Below are 18910 nucleotides of genomic sequence, written 5' to 3' on the forward strand. Positions count from 1 at the left end.
CAGGGTGGGAATGGCCCCAGGGAAGAAAGAGTTTGAATGAATAAATGAATGAATGGGCCTTCCAGGAAGCCAGAGGCAGGGGAAAGGTTGCAGAAGGGTGAATTTCCTCCCATTTCATTTTCTGGGTCAGCCTAGCGCTCTGTCTCCGAGGGAGGACAGCGCAGGTACGTGGGGCAAAAGGGCCACAGGCATTCCTTCGTGACATCCCTTCCCTCACAAGCCTTGCAAACGTGTATTTTCAATGGTCCTGATCACCTTCCCTTGGATTTCATTATAGCTGTGCAATTGGGCCTCATTCATTCGTTTTTAATCTCTTGCTCCCTCTGTTTAAATAGGGGACGTGGGTGGGGCTGTGGGTTAAACCACTGAGCCTAGGGCTTGCCTATCAGAAGGTCGGTGGTTCGAATCCCTGCGACGGGGTGATCTCCCGTTGCTCGGTCCCTGCTCCTGCCAACCTAGCAGTTTGAAAGCACGTCAAAGTGCAAGTAGATAAATAGGTACCGCTCCAGCGGGAAGGTAAACGCCATTTCTGTGCGCTGCTCTGGTTCACCAGAAGCGGCTTAGTCATTCTGGCCACATGACCCGGAAGCTGTACGCCGGCTCCCTCGGCCAGTAAAGCGAGATGAGAGCCGCAACCCCAGAGTCGGCCACGACTGGACCTAGTGGTCGGGGGTCCCTTTACCCTTTTACCCTCTGCTTAATACACACCAGGCACGTCCAACTTCCAAGAGACCGCAATCTGCTCCCATTATAAAATAACTAGTTACAGGTAGGTAGCCGTGTTGGTCTGCCGTAGTCAAAACAAAACAAAATAAATAAAATGAAATTTTAAAAATTCCTTCAAGTAACACCTTAGAGACCAACTAAGTTAGTTCTTGGTATGAGCTTTCGTGTGCATGCACACTTCTTCAGATAACTGGCCGTGATCTACCCATCAACGTTGTTCAGCTTTTTGGCGGGGAGGAAGACTCCAAGTTGTCGAGGTTTTCTTTGTTGTTGTTTTTTTGGGGGGGGGCCCTGACCGATCAGGATCATGCAATCGACCACGAGGTGATGCCCCACTATCGTCCGGCACATCGCAATGAACCGGCTGTACATTCCTGATATATATTATAAACACAGAATCCTTGAGTTGGAAAGGAACACCACAGACATCTAGTGCACTTTAAAAAAAAGAAAAAAAAACCCTTTAAAAAATTTATCTGTTTGTTTATTCTTTATTTATTTATTATTTTAAAATAACCTTTATTATACAACAATCTACATATGACAGAAAATACATAGACAATACATATAACAACATAAAGAACATGGACACTAACTAACGATATACACACACACTTTTAACTTCCGATTCATCTCATGCTTTTTACAGTTTGCAAGTCTCTTCTGCACTTTGTTATGGTTTTACTTTCCCGTTATTCATCAGCAAAAATTTTATTTTATAATTTCTTTATACTTCCGGATTCAGCCTGTCAGGAGGTTTGCGTTATCACAATAATTTTTTGAGATATTCTCTAAATATTATCCAGACTATAATTAACTTTCTGATTTCTGCTTCCTCTTGTTCTCCAGGTCATTTTCGCGAGCTGTAAAAACTTTATCATTTTCGCTTGCCAATCTAAAAAATAAATAAAAATTGAAAATAATTCAAAAAGGCATGAGAAACACTTTTGAAAACTTGCAGTTACGCAAAATGAAATCCACATTGTGCACTCGATTCTCCCTGCGTTGGCCTTTGGGTCTCCTTCTGTATCTTTCCATTCTCCTGGATTCCCTTAAATTGAGCCAAACAGCTTTTCTCTTCCGTCATTCCTCCTCCAAAAGCATTTACAAGGGGCTTAATTTAAGAGACAATAGCGTCTCTTTGGCCAGACAGCACCAAAACAATATCACGACGTAAAACCGGTAAAACAGGAGCATCCGTGCGCATTTATTTCTTTAAAAAATGGGCTTGCAGCATTACAAGGCTCAATACGAGGCAAAAAACACGAAATCCCTACCGCGAAAATCTCAGGTTCTTCCCCTGGCGAAAAGTCAAGTCCAAAGCTCTTCCTTTCACATAAAAGTCGCCAGAAGGGAGTGGACGGGAAAGGGCTGCCTCGAGGACGAGGCCAAAATAAGTTTCCTCCATGAGGTCTGGCGACATGTTTGGCCTTTGGACGGTGTGGCAGGCAAGGCTTGCCAAAAGGGGATCTGTGCTGCCAATGTCATTTTATAGGAAGAAATAACTGCAGGCTGGGGAGAATTCCAGAGGCCAAGCAGCTTCTGAAATATATAAGCTCATAATTAAATGTCTGATTCCATCCCCTCCAATGTTTCTCCCCTGAAAAGAGGGACGTCCTATTCCGTCCCCTCCAACGTTTTTCCCCTGAAAAGAGGGACGTCCTATTCCGTCCCCTCCAACGTTTCTCCCCTGAAAAGAGGGACGTCCTATTCCATCCCCTCCAACGTTTCTCCCCTGAGAATAGGGACGTCCTATTCCATCCCCCCTGCCTCTCGCTATCACATGCCTAGTCACACAAACAGTGCCACAAACATGTTCAAATTTGCCCTCTCCTTCCAAGAACAGGATTAGTCCCGGCAGCTGGGAATCTGCTGGTCAGGAAGTGGCAGCGCTTGCCAAGATGCAGCCTGATTTCGGTGGTCAGAGGGGCGACGGTCATCTTTCGTAATTCCCCGACATCCCCCTCTCTGCAGAGGCGGGCAAGCGGTTTCCTGTTTCCCCCAACAGAAATTGGAATTTTTCAGAAAGGGCCCCTCAGAGGTCCTCTATCCCAACCCGCAGCCATACAGGAATCACAGCTAATCATCGTGACACGACTAAAAACAACGCTTTTATTATTTGCACCCTGGGCTGCCTTAGCCATTCTGGGTGGATTCCAGCAGATATAAATACAGAATAAAACATCACATCCTAAAGCCTTGCCCATACAAACTTTGAATAGGCTTGCTAAAATGTATAAGTGTGAATCAAATAACTGCTGGAGATGCGATGAGCTGCAGGGAATGTTCTTTTGTATGTGGTGGGGCTGGAAAAGGGTATCGGGAAATAATTTATAACGGGTTGGAAAATATGTTTTAAAAGCACCTTTCCAGAAAAAAACCAGAGTCCTTTCTGTTGGGGATAATTCAGACAGAAATCCCCAGGTGTCAAAAAAGGTTATTTTACGTCTGCCACTACTGCGGCCTGTGTTTCGTTAGCTCCAAAATGGAAAATGAGCGAAGAAGAATGGCAACTTAAACTGACGGAATATGCGCATCTTAATATATAGAATAAGGGAACAAGAAGAACATCCGTTTATAGAGGAAGTCGGAAAACGTTTATTGAATATATGGGAAATAATGGTGTACAGCTGAAAACACTGGCAGCATTAAGATAAATTCAAGGAGGTAAATAAGCTTTGATGGATGCAATAACGGAATACCGAACGGTTTATTTTTTTTTTGTAAAATATGCAGGGATTTGTGATATGCAAAATGAACCATGGAAAGAGAAGAAATTGATGTTTTAAGGTTGTTTAAATGAATACTCTAAATTGTAAAATTACACACACACACACACACACACACTTCCCTACATAGAGCTGCCTTCAGGTGTCTTAAAAAATAATTAAAGCTACAGAATCATTATATGGTCAGTTGCCACAGCTGGTCAGTAACGCAGTTTCACCAGACTCTCGGACGCCAGCACCCATCTCCCCCCAAGGCACCCATGGGTGCTCTGCCTTTGCCTCCCGCTTTCTCCAAGCGCCCCCTGGTGGCAAGGAGATCAACACAAAGTTTCTTTTTTTAAAAAAAATTATTTTAAAAATCAATTTTTAAGATGCTGTCTAGGTTTGTCATTGCTTTTCTCTCAAGAAGCAGGCATCTTTTAATTTCATGGCTGCTGTCACCATCTGCAGTAATCGTGGACCACCTCTTTCTGTGATGCATATATTATGTTTGGGGGGTGGCGGCCTTGAGCTACAGGGTGTTGCTGTCGTGGTGTCCGCCTCTTGGTGACCCCCTGGACCAGAGCACGCCAGGCACTCCTGTCTTCCACTGCCTCCCGCAGTTTGGTCAAACTCATGCTAGTAGCCTCAAAAACACTGTCCCACCACCTCGTCCTCCGTCGTCCCCTTCACCTTGTGCCCTCCATCTTTCCCAGCATCAGGGTCTTTTCCAGGGAGTCTTCTCTTCTCATGAGGTGGCCAAAGTCTTGGAGCCTTCTTGATGGTCCAGCTCTCACTTCTGAACATCACTACTGGGAAAACCAGAGCTTTAACTATATGGACCTTTGCTGAAAAAGTGATGTCTGGGCAGTTTCAGAAGTCTATATAAGAGCTTGCACCCCATTGTTCTGGGTTCTCTCCTCCCTCCTGTGTTTGGGGAGTGAGGACCCTGTTGCAACAGTTTAATAAAGATTATGCTTACTAGTCGCTTTGCTTCTCAATATTCTCTGCTTGGCCTCTGTTATTTTCTCCTACTGATAGGGAACCCACTTAAGGACTCTATATGGGCTCTTAGATACCCCATAAGGGAAAAGGAGCAGTTTTTTCTTATAACAGTTTCATCACACAAAGTTTCTCAGCCATTGCCACTGACTCCAGAAAGACAGAGGGCTTTCTTTATTTTTCTTCCAGAGGACCAGAAGAAATTGTTCATGTACACGACAACGGCCGCTGGGATACCACTAGCCCAGAGATGGAATGAAGAAATAACCCCGACTAGAGAGGAATGGCAAACCAAGTTGATGGAATACAGTGGCACCTTGGTTTTTTTGCTATTTCTTTTGCTATTTCTTTCTTTTTTGTTTGCATGGCTTTTATGTTTTCTTGACTGTGACTTGTTCTTCGCTTTATGGGACTGACTTGTGACTGTGGCTTGTGACTCCGTTTTTGTGGTTTGTTTCTGTGACTGTGTGGAAACCCAGTTCAGCTACTGATTGATTGATTGATTGATTGATTGTGTGACTGCGGAAATGGATAAAAGCCCCCCATCCAAACAATGACCATCATCAGTGCAGGAAAGAAAAAATGCTAATTTTAATTTTTATCATCTACAATGCTCAGCCCAAGAAGATAATGATCGCCTACAACACTGTCTTATTTATTTTATAGTACAGCACACTGATTATCGCTTTCGTTTTGTGGATCAATGGTCTCGTTATATCAGGCATAGACAAACTTCGGCCCTCCAGATGTTTTGGGACTACAACTCCCATGATCCCTAGCTAACAGGACCAGTGGTCAGGGATGATGGGAGCTGTAGTCCCAAAACATCTGGAGGGGCAAGTTTGCCTATGCCTCCGTTAGATAGTAAAATTCATGTTCAGTTGCTGTTTTAGGGGTTGTTCTTAAAAGTCTGGAACGGATTAATCCGTTTTGCTTCCCTTCTATGGGAAAGAGCGCCTTGGTTTTGGAACGCTCTGGTTTTGGAACGGACTTTCGGAATGGATTAAGTTTAGGAACCAAGCTACCACTGTATGCCGAAATGGCAAAATTAACTGGGAAGCTCAGAAACGAAGAGGACAAGAAATTCCAAAAAAAGAAGGGGAAATGTTTATTATGTATACGCAAAATCATTGTAAGCAGGTTGAAACATTAGCAGGTTTTAAAAAACCCCACACACCCCACGGGCGGCTTAACATTTGCAAGAGAAACACGCTCCATTGTTCTACAAGCCTGGTCCAAACCTGCTCCCACCGCCTGCCTCTTAACCCTGAGATGATATCAGGAACGGCGGCTAAATTTAGCTATTTTTGACCGGCACAGTTTTAAAAAAACAACAAGTCACGCAGGAGAGATCTTTGTCTCCAAATGTTTGCACACAAAAGCGGACGGGGGAAATGTCAATCTCAGCGCACTCTCAAAAAACCAAGGAACTTTGTCTTCCCACAACTAGGCAGGGTCAAATCAGTCCATTTCTTCAATATTATTATTATTATTATTATTATTATTATTATTGGAATTTATATACAGCCCAGGGGTCTCACTTTTATCTCAGTTTCTCCTTCCATCACCCCCCCAGCCTTAAGGTCGATCTTCCAGCATGTCGCGATTTATTTATTTATCCATTTTAATTCTCGTGAAAATTCGCCAGGGTTTCCGGGAAGCTGTGGACGTTGACACTGATTAGAAAGAACATTGGAAATTAAATGTGTGCGCTTGAAAATTCACAATGAAACATTTTATATATATAAAGGAAAATTCGCCAGCAGGGGAAATCCGCGTCGATCAGAAAGAACGGTGGGAATGAAATGTGTTTGAAAATTCTCAATGAAACATTATTTTTTAAAAATAAAGAATGCGCTGGTGTTTTATTTGCATTCAGTTGCGCAGTTTGTCTTATTTATTTGTCTGCTCTCGGGGGAGCCAGAGGTCGGCTACCTCTGTTGTCCTCAGATGACTTTTGCCCCTGCCACATAAATGCCGCCCCCTTTCTCCAATTTAAACGGACGAGCGGAAAACAGGTTTGGAGTGCAAACTCCTGGAAAAGGTTCCGGCCGAGTTTGGACTGGCAAACATGCCCTCCTTGGGGCAGGTAAGACCACAGGCAGCCTTGGGGATTCCCAAAGCGGAAAAACAGGCCGCAAGTTCGGTGTGCAAAGTCCTCAGTTCCCCCCGCCGTGTGAAAAACTAAACCCGAGGGGCATTGGGGGGCTTGCTGGCTTCCCCAAGCCGGTGCCCACGAGATGCTTTCGGATGGCGAGGCAGTGTGACAAAGGACCAAGTAATAATAATAATGATAATAATGTTGTTGTTGTTGTTGTTTAGTCGTGTCCGACTCTTTGTGACCCCCTGGACCAGAGCACGCCAGGCCCTCCTGTCTTCCCCTGCCTCCCCCAGTTTGGTTAGACTCATGCTGGTAGCTTCAAGAACACTGTCCAACCATCTCGTCCTCTGTCGTCCCCTTCTCCTTGTGCCCTCCATCTTTCCCAACATCAGGGTCTTTTCCAGGGAGTCTTCTCTTCTTTTGAGGTGGCCAAAGGCTTGGAGCCTCAGCTTCAGGATCCGTCATTCCAGTGAGCACTCAGGGCTTCCTTTAGAATGGAGAGGTTGGATCTTCTTGCAGTCCATGGGACTCTCAAGCGTCTCCTCCAGCACCGGAATTCGGAAACATCCATTCTTCGGCGATCAGCCTTCTTGATGGTCCAGCTCTCGCTTCCATACATCACTACTGCAACATGATGATAATAATAATAATAATAATAATAATAATAATAATAATAATGTATTATTTATACCCCGGCCATCTGGCTGGGCTTCCAGTCTTGTTGGCTCTGGATAAAGGACTAATTTGATCAGAAAGGAAGAGGCTCCCTCGCTGCAGAAAGCATAGCTACAGGGAACCAGGCAGAGGGCCTTCTCGGTGGTGGTGCCCGCCCTGTGGAACTCCCTCCCACCAGATGTCAAGGAGAAAAAGAATTTTGCATACACTAGATAATAAATATAAACGCAACAGTAATATTAGGAGGTAGAATTAAAGATGCCACGCATCACAAGGGAAAGATGTATAAATGCTTGACGAATGTGAGTATATCATTTGTCATGTTAAAGTTGAAGAACACATGAGGTGTTTTATTTATAATACCTACAGTATTTGAATATGTAATGTATATGTAAAAATAAAATAAAAAATAAAGTGTTTTTTAAAAAATAACAATAATAAATAACTGCAACCAGGAAGGCAGAGAAGCAGAAAGTGGGGAGGGAAAAACACCTCCTGGGTTGCTTTGCATCTTGGCAGAGACACCAAGCAGGACAGATCTGGAACCAGGCCAAAGCAACGGGAGTCAGGCAGGTATTTTCTGGCACAGGTTATCTCCCAGGCCGCATTCCTAAGCTTTTTCTCAGTTCAAGGAGGTGGGAAACTTGGTCACCTTACGCATCAGCCTCTCCTTTGCGAAATAAAAATAACTGAGCAATGAAACAATGGAGTTCCGAGTCGCATTGTCCTCAGAGTAGACCCATTGAGGGCTATGTATATATATATTCAGGTTCATTGTTGTTTAGTCGTTTAGTGGTGTCCGCCTCTTGGTGACCCCCTGGACCAGAGCACGCCAGGCCCTCCTGTCTTCCACTGCCTCCCGCAGTTTGGTCAAACTCATGCTGGTAGCTTCGAGAACACTGTCCAGCCATCTCGTCCTCCGTCGTCCCCTTCTCCTTGTGCCCTCCATCTTTCCCAACATCAGGGTCATTTCCAGGGAGTCTTCTCTTCTCATGAGGTGGCCAAAGTACTGGAGCCTCAGCTTCAGGATCTGTCCTTCCAGTGAGCACTCAGGGCTGATCTCCTTCCGAATGGAGAGGTTGGATCTTCTTGCAGTCCATGGGACTCTCAAGAGTCTCCTCCAGCACCAGAATTCAAAAGCATCCATTCTTCAGCGATCAGCCTTCTTTATGGTCCTGCTCTCACTCCCATACATCACCACTGGGAAAACCATGGCTTTGACTATACGGATCTTTGTCGGCAAGATGATGTCTCTGCTTTTTAAGATGCTGTATATACCCTATATATAGAAAGGAGCAAACCAGTGGTATTTTAGGGAGTAGGCTAGCAGGCGGGGCCCATGACTTACACAACACAAAACACGGTTGCAGGATGTAGGTTTCATTTTATTCATTTTTTATCTTAGATTTTGGAATTGTACATCCAGTATATATTTTTTTCTTTACATTTTTTGGGGGCCCCCAAGAGAGTGGGGCCCTAAGCTATAGCCTGTTGATCTTCTATGTGAATCTGGCACTGGCTCAGCAAATGAGTGTCTTGGGAGGGGGCGAGGAATTGTGCTCTTTGCACCCGCAGCCAAAGCCTTCAAACTGGCCAGGCCAGGGAATGACTTCTAGTCTCCATGCGGCGACTGGTCTGGTCTGGCGCCAGCAAGATCCCATAAATGCCCAGCCCAAGCGGACCAAACTGCTTCCCCAAACTCGCTGGACCTGTTCTTGGCCTCCCTTGATCCTGCCTCCTCCATCAAACAAAGAAACCCCTTTTATTTGCATTTCCCACAAATAGCTTTTGACCGTCTAATTGCCGCTAAGATCATAGGAGCTAAAAAAGATTCCGCATAACTCCTAAAATTTGTGCATAAATACAGCATCTCCTACTATATCCAAATGGGCTGGGGAAATTTGGTCCCTAGGAACTGTGATGAAGCTAACTCTGCATACAGAGCAGTGTGAAAATGTAATTATTCTTATTATTTTGGGTAATGTTTTGGAACAACCCAAAAAACAGCGACCATTTGTTGTGGACAAAGGACAACTGGACATAGAAAGGGCCTCAGGAGCTGAGGGCCGCATTGAACCTCAATCCGGCCCTGGCTGAGACCCGAAGGGGCTCCCCAGGGTGCTGTGGGAAAAGGCGAAGGAAGGAAAGGAAAGGGCAATTCAACTGGCAGACAATGGAGTGCACCTCCGGGGGTGAGGCCAAACTAATGAGCTCCCCGGGGTGCAAGCCTGGGCAGGGTGGCAGGGGGTCCTGGGCTGCCCAGATGACAAGACCCCCCCCTTCCACCTCCCTGATATGGGCCAAAGGAAAGCAGAGATTCCTGCACTTCAGGGGGTTGGGCTAGATGACCGCAGGGGTCCCAAATCGACTCTTTTCTGATTCTATGACGTTTGGCAACTGCAGGTGTTGCGAGAAACAGCCGTCCCAGGCACCCCCCAGCTCTGCTCCCCCGGCACGCGAGAATACCTCCATGCCAGCAAGAAGGGCCAAAATTCGTTCCACGGAGAGGCGGCGGTGGCGGCCTAGTGGTTAGAGAGTCAGCGCAGGACCCGGATTCAAATCCCCCCTCAGCTGGGAATGAATGAATGAATGAATGAACCTTTATTCATCGGCCAACAACAATACAATATGCGAAGAACAGAAATAAAAAGTTGATTAGAGAAAATACAGAAGGCTCCACAGACTGGAATTTTTGGGCTGCCCAAGGAGATGGGTTTTACGGGCGCACGCCAAGCCGGCCCGGCCCGGATCCTCGCACGTCCCGAGCGTTTTACGAGCCCGTGCGGCTGCGGCACGGGGAGGGAAACCCATTTCCAGGAGGGCATCCCTTCTGAGCACATGGCAGCTGTGCCAATCGCCCGCCCAGAGTGGCAAACAAGGTTTGTGGTGGCAACACCAAGGCACAGGGCCGGATCCGGTGTGGGGCTGGGCCAGGCTAGGTGGGAGCAGTGCTGGATTTACGTCTAAGCTCAACAGGCTATAGCTCAGGGCCCCACTCTCTTGGCCCCCCCCCCCAAAAAAAATTAAAATTAAACTTGGATGTGCATTTCCAAAATCTAAGATAAAAAGCAAATAGAATAAAACCTACATCCAGCATCCGTGTTTTGTGCTGCATAGGCTCCTCTGCTTTAAGTCCTGGGCCCCGCCTGCTCCCTAAAATATTCCTGGTTTGCTCCTTTCTAGATATAGGGTGCCGACATTCTGCTATTTATCATTATTAGTAGTTTGCATCATATTGTTTTTAATATTCAGTTTTTAATATTCAGTTGGAAGCTGCCCAGAGGGGCTGGGGAAACTCAGCCAGATGGGCAGGGTATAAATAATAAATTATTATTATTATTATTGCTATTGCTATTATTATTATTACTATTATTATTACTATTATTATTACTATTATTATTATTATATATTCACAAATATTATTATTTCATATTATAGCAAGTTTCCTGGGAAAGGTGGCTCCGCGATGGATAGACTAGGGTTCCCAGAATTTTTGGGGAGGGACGACGACAATACTGGGAATTGTAGTATCGTTCAGGGCGCTGCACAGCCGTATAAGTGTCCCCATAGCGTTCAATTTGTGGCAACGAGAACCCACAGCCTTAAGCTTTCAAACCGAAAGACAGTGGCAGACTAGAATGGGAAGGGCTGGAAGGGACCCCTGAGGGTCATCTAGACCAACCCCCTGCAATACAGGGAGAGGCCATGTGAAACTTGTGGCTCTCTGCCCTCCCGGGTTGCTTTCTCTCTTTCCGCCCGTGCATGGGAAGGGGCTCCTGCCAACTTTTCAATCTCTGGGCCCTCGTGGCGCCTGTCAAGTGAGGACAAGGCTGGAAGGAATGGACTCTGATCCCCGGAGGCTTGCGCCATTTGCCGAAAGAGCCAAAGGACCGGACCTGGAACCCCAGAGGGCCCTCCAGTGCTCATCCAGCCCAACCCCTTGCAAAGCCGTCAGCAAAACCAGTCCATTTACTGCCTTTATTTTTCCGGATTTGAACCGCAAAATGGTGATTTTTCTCGAGTCCAAATGAGTGTGTACCCCTTAACATTTTAAAAGGAAAAAAGCACTGGATAAATGAAATTAATTTAATACTGTAGCTAGTTATTATGCCCGGCAGATATTTGCACCAAAGGCGATAAATGGCTTCACCAAGTTTCACAATAGGAGGGGAGCTCGGAAAGAGGCACAGAATGGCAGAGTGGGAAGGGACCCCCAAAGGTCATCTATCCCAACCCGCCGCCAGGCAGCAGCTGGGCTCCAGCAGCCCCTCTTTCCCCGCCTGAGATCTAGTCTTCCTCCTTCCGATCCACCTTGCTTTCCCCTCTTGCTCCCTCTTTTGGCCCCTCCGGCTGCCCGTCCACCGCCGCGCAAGGCCTCCTGGGGCTTGTAGTTCCCCGCTCCTCCTGGCGGCGCGTGATTGGACGGCTTCAGGGGGCGGGGCGGGGGACCCCGGAAGCGTTGCCATGGCGGCGGGAGCGGAGGGCCGGCTGGGCGCGCTGGTGGCGCTGCTGGAGACGCACCGGGGCAGAGACCGCGCGGTGAGGGGACGAGGGAAGGGGGGCCTGTCTGTCAAGAGGGGCGGGGCGGGGCTTAATGCTGATGGGCGTGGCCGGAAAGCAGGCAGCCTGTCTGTCAAGAGCAGAGGGGCTGGGCTAAACGGAGGTGGGAGGAGCCCGATGTGGGCGTGGCTTGGAAAGCAGGCAGCCTGTCTGTCAAAAGCAGCGGGGCTGGGTTAAGTGGAAGTGGGAGGAGCCTGATGTGGGCGCGGCTTAATGGGAACTGGGCGTGGCCTGGACAGAAGGCTGGGCTGCCTGTCAAGAGCAGTGGGGCGGGGTTTAATTGAGATGGGAGGAGCCTGGTATGGGCGTGGCTTAATGGGTAATGGGCGTGGTCTGGAAAGCAGGCTGGGCTGCCTGTCAACAGCAGTGGGGCTGAGTTAAGTGGAAGTGGGAGGAGCCTCATATGGGCGGGGCTTAATGGCAGTGAGCGTAACTTAATAAATAGTGGGCGTGGTCTGGAAAGCAGGCTGGGCTGCCTGTTAAGAGCGGGTGGGCAGGGCTTAATAGAGATGGGAGGAGCCTGATATGGGCGTGGCTTAATGGGTAATGGGCGTGGTCTGGAAAGCAGGCTGGGCTGCCTGTTAAGAGCGGGTGGGCAGGGCTTAATAGAGATGGGAGGAGCCTGATATGGGCGTGGCTTAATGGGTAATGGGCGTGGTCTGGAAAGCAGGCTGGGCTGCCTGTTAAGAGCGGGTGGGCAGGGCTTAATAGAGGTGGGAGGAGCCTGATATGGGCGTGGCTTAATGGATAGCAGGTGTGGCCTGGAAAGCAGGCTGGGCTGCCTGTTAAGAGCGGGTGGGCAGAGCTTAATAGAGGTGGGAGGAGCCTGATATGGGCGTGGCTTAATGGGTAATGGGCGTGGTCTGGAAAGCAGGCTGGGCTGCCTGTTAAGAGCGGGTGGGCAGGGCTTAATAGAGGTGGGAGGAGCCTGATACGGGCGGGGCTTAAGGGTTAGTGGGCAGGGCTTGATAAAGGATGAGCCGGTTAAGAGAGGCAGGCCGAGGCTTAATAGAGGCAGGGGCGTGGCCTAGTGGTTAGTGGGCGTGGCCTGGAAAGCAGGCTAGATTTTCAGAATCACCTAATAAGAAAAGCAACGCTCCTTCTCTTGGAAATAAATCAAGATCCCAGTCCTCATGGTTCAGATTTAACTGGTGTCGAGTCGGACCGCCAATCCGGCTGCCTCAGTGCTGCATGCACTGACTGGCAACCGTTCCCCCCTGCTTCTTAACGGAGCATAGAGAAAACCTGAAAGGGGCATTAAAAAAACACACCACTTCCTAGTCCGACTTTAAATTTTGACCTTGTCCCTCGCCTGCTAAAAATAAATGAATGCGATCGTTGTTAATAAATAAATGCGATTGTTCCTTTCTTATCTTAAAAAAAGAAACGCAAGCGACACATTTTGTTCTATTTAAAACCGAAGCAAACTGGATGGAGGAAGGGGAAACCCAAATTTCTGGCGCTCCCATGCCTTCCTCCTCCAGATTTGCAAAAGATGTTGGCTAAACATGAGTGAACCTTCCAGGAAAGTGAGGCGCCACGAAGGGATCTCTGCAAGCTGCTTGGATTGGTAGATTTATTCGGACCAGGGTTTTTACACACATTTGGGTTTATTTTGTTTGGAATTGGGTGGTGGAAATGAGCAGCAAGAGATGAACCTATGCAAAGTTTGTGGCTTGCAGGGGTTGGGCTGGATGACCCCTGGGTCCCTTTTGGCCCCGTAGTTCAGCGATGCCAGCATTTGAAAGGTCTGGACAGGTTCGTCCAGATGGAAAGGTTTTTCGGCAGGCAGAGGAAGCAGCGGAGCAACTCCATTGGCAGGGAGTTCCAACGGGCCACAGAGAAAAAGGTCAATTCCTTACAAAGTGCAGAATGGGAGTCCAGATCCAAGCCGGTTTCCGGAAGGAAAACAAAAAAATACCGTATTTTTCGCTCTATAAGACGCACCAGACCATAAGACGCACCTAGTTTTTGGAGGAGGAAAGCAAGAAAAAAAATATTCTGAATCTCAGAAGCCAGAACAGCAAGAGGGATCGCTGCGCAGCGAAAGCAACAATCCCTCTTGCTGTTCTGGCTTCTGGGATAGCTGTGCAGCCTGCATTTGCTCCATAAGACGCACACACATTTCCCCTTACATTTTAGGAGGGGAAAGGTGAGTCTTATAGAGCAAAAAATACGGTAATTGCATCGGAGGTGATTGTGTGATAGATGGGAGGTTGAGATACGAGGCAGCAGGAAAAATGGGTTTGGAAAAGTCAGTTTAGGAAACAAAGACGTGTGAAGACTTGATTTGAGTTTAAATTCGTGGCGTTTTGGAAATCTAATAAAAATTAATTTTTATTCTATTTTTTAAAGAAGCAGCTGGGTTCGTCCGTCCATTGTAGGGGGGGACCTAAAAGTCACCCACTCCAAAAAACACCACCCCAATGCAGGAATTGCAGCGAGCACAACGACATTGCCTCGCTTACTTTTCCATAAGTGTAGCGGCCGTTAACTGACAGCTGAATCCCAGATGGGTTTCGATCTTTTCCTTGGAGGTTTCGAAGCATAGCTTGTCCTGGATGCTTTAGCCGAGATTCCTGCAATGCAAGGGGTCAGACTGGATGACCCCTGGGGGGCCCCTTCCAACTCTAGGATTGTTTAAACACGTCTTTTATTCCCAGTTGTGATGTTTTTTGAATAACAAGCCCCCGGCGACAATGGAAGCAGCGTATCCGTGTTCCAAAGTGCAGAGGTAACCGCCATCTCGTCTCCCCCCCTTCCGCCAGGTCCGCACCCTCGGTTATGGCTGCCAGCTCACAGGGGGGGCCTTGGCCGCCAGGAGCCACCCCACAGAGTCCCCGCTCGGCCAGAGCCTCCTGGCGATATCGGCTCAGCTCAGCCACTGCCGGACCGTCCTCCGCCTCTTCGACGACCTCTCCATGCTCGCCTACAGCCGCCAGTACGGCCTGGGGCCGAAGGTGGGTGACCCTGGGGCAGTGGGGAGGTGTTGTAGGGCCTGAATTTGAGTAAGGATACCCAGCTTGAAACCCAGGAGAGCTGCCAGCCAGTGCCAGCGACACTGAGCTAGCCATGGTTTCCCTCCCCGGCAGCGGGTTGGGATGGATGACCTCTGGGGGTCCCGACTCGGCACAAGCGCTGTGCTCGGAAGCACAAGCACCAGGAAATATCACTTCATTTTTGTGAGAAAGGAGCACAACTCAGGGGTCAAAAAAAAAAAGATTCCCGCATTGCCGGGGGTTGGGCTGGATGACCCTTGGGGTCCCTCCCAGCTGTACGATTCTCCTGCTGGCCCTGCTGCTGCAGGGCTCTCAGCGTTAAAAGGGGGTCGAAGGAATGGTTGGGGAAGGCTGTCGACCTCCGAGGGCGATGCTGTCCCTCCCCTGTCGGAGGCAGTATACTGGGGAGAGTGGCAGCTCTGGCACAGCTGGCCTGTTTATATATATATTCTTAGTAATTTTCAATTACAACCCAGTGGTAGCCTCGTTATGACAACGCCAAATTGCAATGCAGCTGTCAATACCAATTTTACAAATGCAGTCAACATTTTGGAACGCTTTGGCTCCCGAAGGCCGGAACCCGGAAGCAACTGCTCTGGTTTCCGAATCATTTTCGGAAGCCGAACATGTCACACAGCTTCCGTTTTTGAGTTTCCCTATTGTATTGAAGCTTTCGGTTTTTTGTTGTCAAACGGTCTCCCGGAACAGGTTTGACAATTTAGGTGGGGCCCGCCTGCGTGCTAGAATGATTTTCTTTATACCTGCGTTCCAAAAATCTCATTAGTTTCCATTACGTTCCAATCAAGATGATAATCCCATATTCTACAACTGCTGCAATAACTTCTATCCGTGTCAATAACTTCTATTCGAACAGCTGGCCTGTTAATAATAATAATAATATTTTTATTATTTGTACCCCTGCCCACCTGACCGGGTTTCGCCAGCTGCACTGCTCCACCCATCGCCTATCAGAGGGATATTTTCGGACAGCAAAAACACACCCGCCCTCTGGCCCCGCAGAGATCCTGCTCACGCCGGTTCCCCCTGCTTCCTAGAAGGAGCAAAGTGACTTTCCCCATGTGATTTCAGAGCAAACACTCCTCTTTTTTCGGTTGCGCAAACACGGGAGGAGCACGGGATTGAAGTATGCGTCACACAAACAAGGTGTTTGCAGCTGCAGAAGGCATGGGGTGGCCGGCGCCCTTTGACCACCCGTGGCGCGAGGGGGGTAGCTGGAGGGCGAACCTTCGCCCCCACCCAGAAAGAGCGGCAAGGGGTGGCCGGCACCCAAGGGCGAGGAACACCATCTAGGCGATGCCACCAAAGGGAATCGCAGCAATTCCTGGAAGTGGCAAAGACTCACAGGGGCGGCTGGGCACTCTGCCCGCGCTCAGAGGCACCCAATGCCTCTGAACTGCCGGGAGTCGCAAGAGGGGAGAGGATGAATCCTGACAAGACAGAAGCAGGGGGCAGGCAGGTGTGGGGGACTCCCTGGTCCTGAATGGGGCAACTGGGCCCCCAAAGGACCAGGTGCTCAGCCTGGGGGTCATTTCGGACTCACCGCTGTCTATGGAGGCGCAGGTCAGTTCTGTGTCCAGGGCAGCTCCATCTGGGACGCAGGATGAGACCCTCCCTGCCCGCAGACTGTCTGGCCGGAGTGGTGCATGCTCTGGTTATCTCCCGCTTGGACTCGAAGCTGCCAGCCTGTGACAGAGGCCCCGATCCTGGGAATAGCTTTGGCTGAACTGGGCGAGGGGAGCCAAGGGGTCTCGAGCCCAAAGGGAGTTAGGGGCTTCCCCTGCAGGCGAAGACAGGGCTGGAGCGGACCAAGGCCAATGGTCAAGAAGGCTGGTTTTGCCCAGGCCAGAGAGGGAAGTGGGGGCCGGGGGGGGCTCATCCACCTGGGAAGTGACTCCATCGGGGAGAAGGGAAGCCTGGTGGAATACTTTGGGAAAAGAACAGGCTCGGGGGAGAACCCTACACAAATCCAGAGTGGGGTCCCTAAGGCAGTTGGGTGGCACCTTCTGGCAACCCTTGCAGCCAAGAAAAGAAAAACAGAGTTGGGACCCCCGCGGTCATCTAGCCCAACCCCCTATGATGCAGGGATCTCTGCTTTCCTTTGCCCCCCCCCCCATCAGCGAGGGGGTCTGGTTGTCTGGGCAGCCCAGGACCCCAGACCAGGCTTGGGCTCACGGAGGTCAATTCCATTGTTTCCCTGAGGCAGGGAGCTGCCCACAATGGGGACTAGCACCTTGCGTCATAGTATCTCCAGGGAAGACGTCCAAAGTCTGCTGCCGGCCCATGTGGGCAGCGCTGACCCCGCTCTTCCTCGCCAGGGACCCAACCTTCTCCCCCTTTCCCAGGAGGAGGACCCCGCCGTCCGCTGGCTCTCGGTGGCTAGCAACGTGGCTGACCAGCTCTACTACCCCTGCGAGCATCTGGCCTGGGCAGCGGACGCCAAGGTCATCCGGGGCGACTCGGGAAAGTGGTGGGCGCTCAGCACCTTGCTGTGGGCGACCTCCCTGCTGCTGGGAATCGCACGGTAAGAAACGCCGGGGGGGGGGGGGCAGAGAAGGGACCCCAGGCGCAACAGCTCCTTGCCTCCAGCTGGCTGGTGGAGCCTTGCAAGTAGTGGGTTCGAGGGGGTTAGAGCTGGTGGGCTAGATGACCCTCGGGTCCCTTCTGCAAAAGGCTCATTTTCGACCCTCCCAATTCCAGATCCCTGAGGATTTTGTGCCAGCTGAGAAGCCGGCGGCCGAAGCAGGCCAGGTAGGAGCTGTTTCTCACGGCAAATATTTCGGAACCGGCCCCCTATTCCTACAGCAGGCGAGAGGCCCCCCTCAATCCGTCCTGGTTATGGGATAGGTAAAGGTAAAGGGACCCCTGACCATTAGGTCCAGTTGTGGCCGACTCTGGGGTTGCGGCGCTCATCTCACTTTACTGGCCGAAGGAGCCGGCATACAGCTTCTGGGTCATGTGGCCAGCATGACTAAGCCGCTTCTGGCGAACCAGAGCAGCGCACGGAAACGCCGTTTACCTTCCTGCCGGAGTGGTACCTATTTATCTACTTGCACTTTGATGTGCTTTCGAACTGCTAGGTTGGCAGGAGCAGGGACCAAGCAACGGGAGCTCACCCCGTCATCGCAGGGATTCGAACCGCCGACCTTCTTATCAGCAAGCCCTAGGCTCTATGGTTTAACCCACAGCGCCTCCTGCGTCCTGGTTATGGGATACCCCCCCCCAAAAAAAACCCACGCACTGTCTTCTGCTCAGTCCAGGCTAACCTTAAGCCCCTTAAGTGCAGTGCTACACTTCCAGGCTTTGGAGGGGCTGGTCTGGATGGGCTTTGGGGGTCCCTTTCCAACTGACCCCCCCTTCCTTCCGTCTCCCCGCAGCAAGGACTCCCTTCGGAGGGCGAGGGCGCGAGCCCGGGCCGAAGCCCTGACCGTCGCCGGCAACCTGGCGGACCTCTGCAACGCCATCCACTGGCTGCCCCCGGGGGTGCTGTGGGCCGGGAGGTTCCCCCCGTGGCTGGTGGGGCTGCTGGGGACGACATCGTCCCTCATCGGAGTCTACCAGACCTACGCAGGGGGAGCCGCGTGAGACCAGACAGCCCCCTCGAAATTCCTGCCAGTGCCACGAAACGGGGAGCTTTCTGCCCTCGGAAACCCAGAGCCTGCCCCCCCCCACGGCCATGGGGCAAGAAGAGCCCCTCGCAGACACGGATCGGAAGCCCGTCCAATGCACACCATGTAAACCGGTCACGGGCAAGCTAATAAAATGCAGAGAGGAAGTATCCTGCAAACCGGGGTCAGAGGGGAGCCTCCTTTATTGCTTGCGACCCCCGCAAACGCCTCCCTCCTTGACCCACGGATCCTGCACGGGTTGGGGGGCTGGCTTTGCAAGCCAGGCAAGGGCTCTGACTCCGGACGCAGCAAAGAGGTCCTTCGGTCGGGATTCCATCCCCCCAAAAGACCCCCCTTAAGATCTCGTTCCTGCACTCTTAATGCCTAGAACCGGGACAGGATTAGGGGTTTGTGGGTCCCCCCCTTCAGCCAGTGGGGAGTTCCAGAGGGTCTACAGCCTCTTCCCGGGGGGGGGGGAGATTCCTTGGCTGCGATCCCTTCCTGCTCAAGTCG

At 50.1% G+C, this 18910-nt stretch overlaps 1 protein-coding gene across 1 annotated transcript; it reads left to right on the forward strand.

The window, feature by feature from the left end:
• Window positions 1–11655: 11655 nt before the first annotated feature.
• Window positions 11656–18581, forward strand: PEX11G (peroxisomal biogenesis factor 11 gamma). Its single transcript, XM_079960973.1, has 5 exons — window positions 11656–11751; window positions 14541–14732; window positions 17135–17313; window positions 17490–17540; window positions 18167–18581. The coding sequence occupies exons 1-5, from the start codon at window positions 11677–11679 to the stop codon at window positions 18372–18374; spliced, it is 705 nt and encodes a 234-aa protein (XP_079817099.1). The 5' UTR covers window positions 11656–11676; the 3' UTR covers window positions 18375–18581.
• Window positions 18582–18910: the final 329 nt, after the last annotated feature.

The sequence above is a fragment of the Podarcis cretensis genome, assembly GCF_951804945.1.
Source record: "Podarcis cretensis genome assembly, chromosome: 18".
Classification (NCBI taxonomy): Eukaryota; Metazoa; Chordata; class Lepidosauria; order Squamata; family Lacertidae; genus Podarcis; species Podarcis cretensis.

Excerpts from the sequence above, each read along its gene's own strand:
- PEX11G (XM_079960973.1), top strand. The coding sequence starts at position 11,677 with ATGGCGGCGGGAGCGGAGGGCCGGCTGGGCGCGCTGGTGGCGCTGCTG. Across the intron at positions 17,314-17,489 it reads CTGCTGCTGGGAATCGCACG|ATCCCTGAGGATTTTGTGCC; the intron begins GTAAGAAACGCC and ends TCCCAATTCCAG. Across the intron at positions 17,541-18,166 it reads CGGCGGCCGAAGCAGGCCAG|CAAGGACTCCCTTCGGAGGG; the intron begins GTAGGAGCTGTT and ends GTCTCCCCGCAG.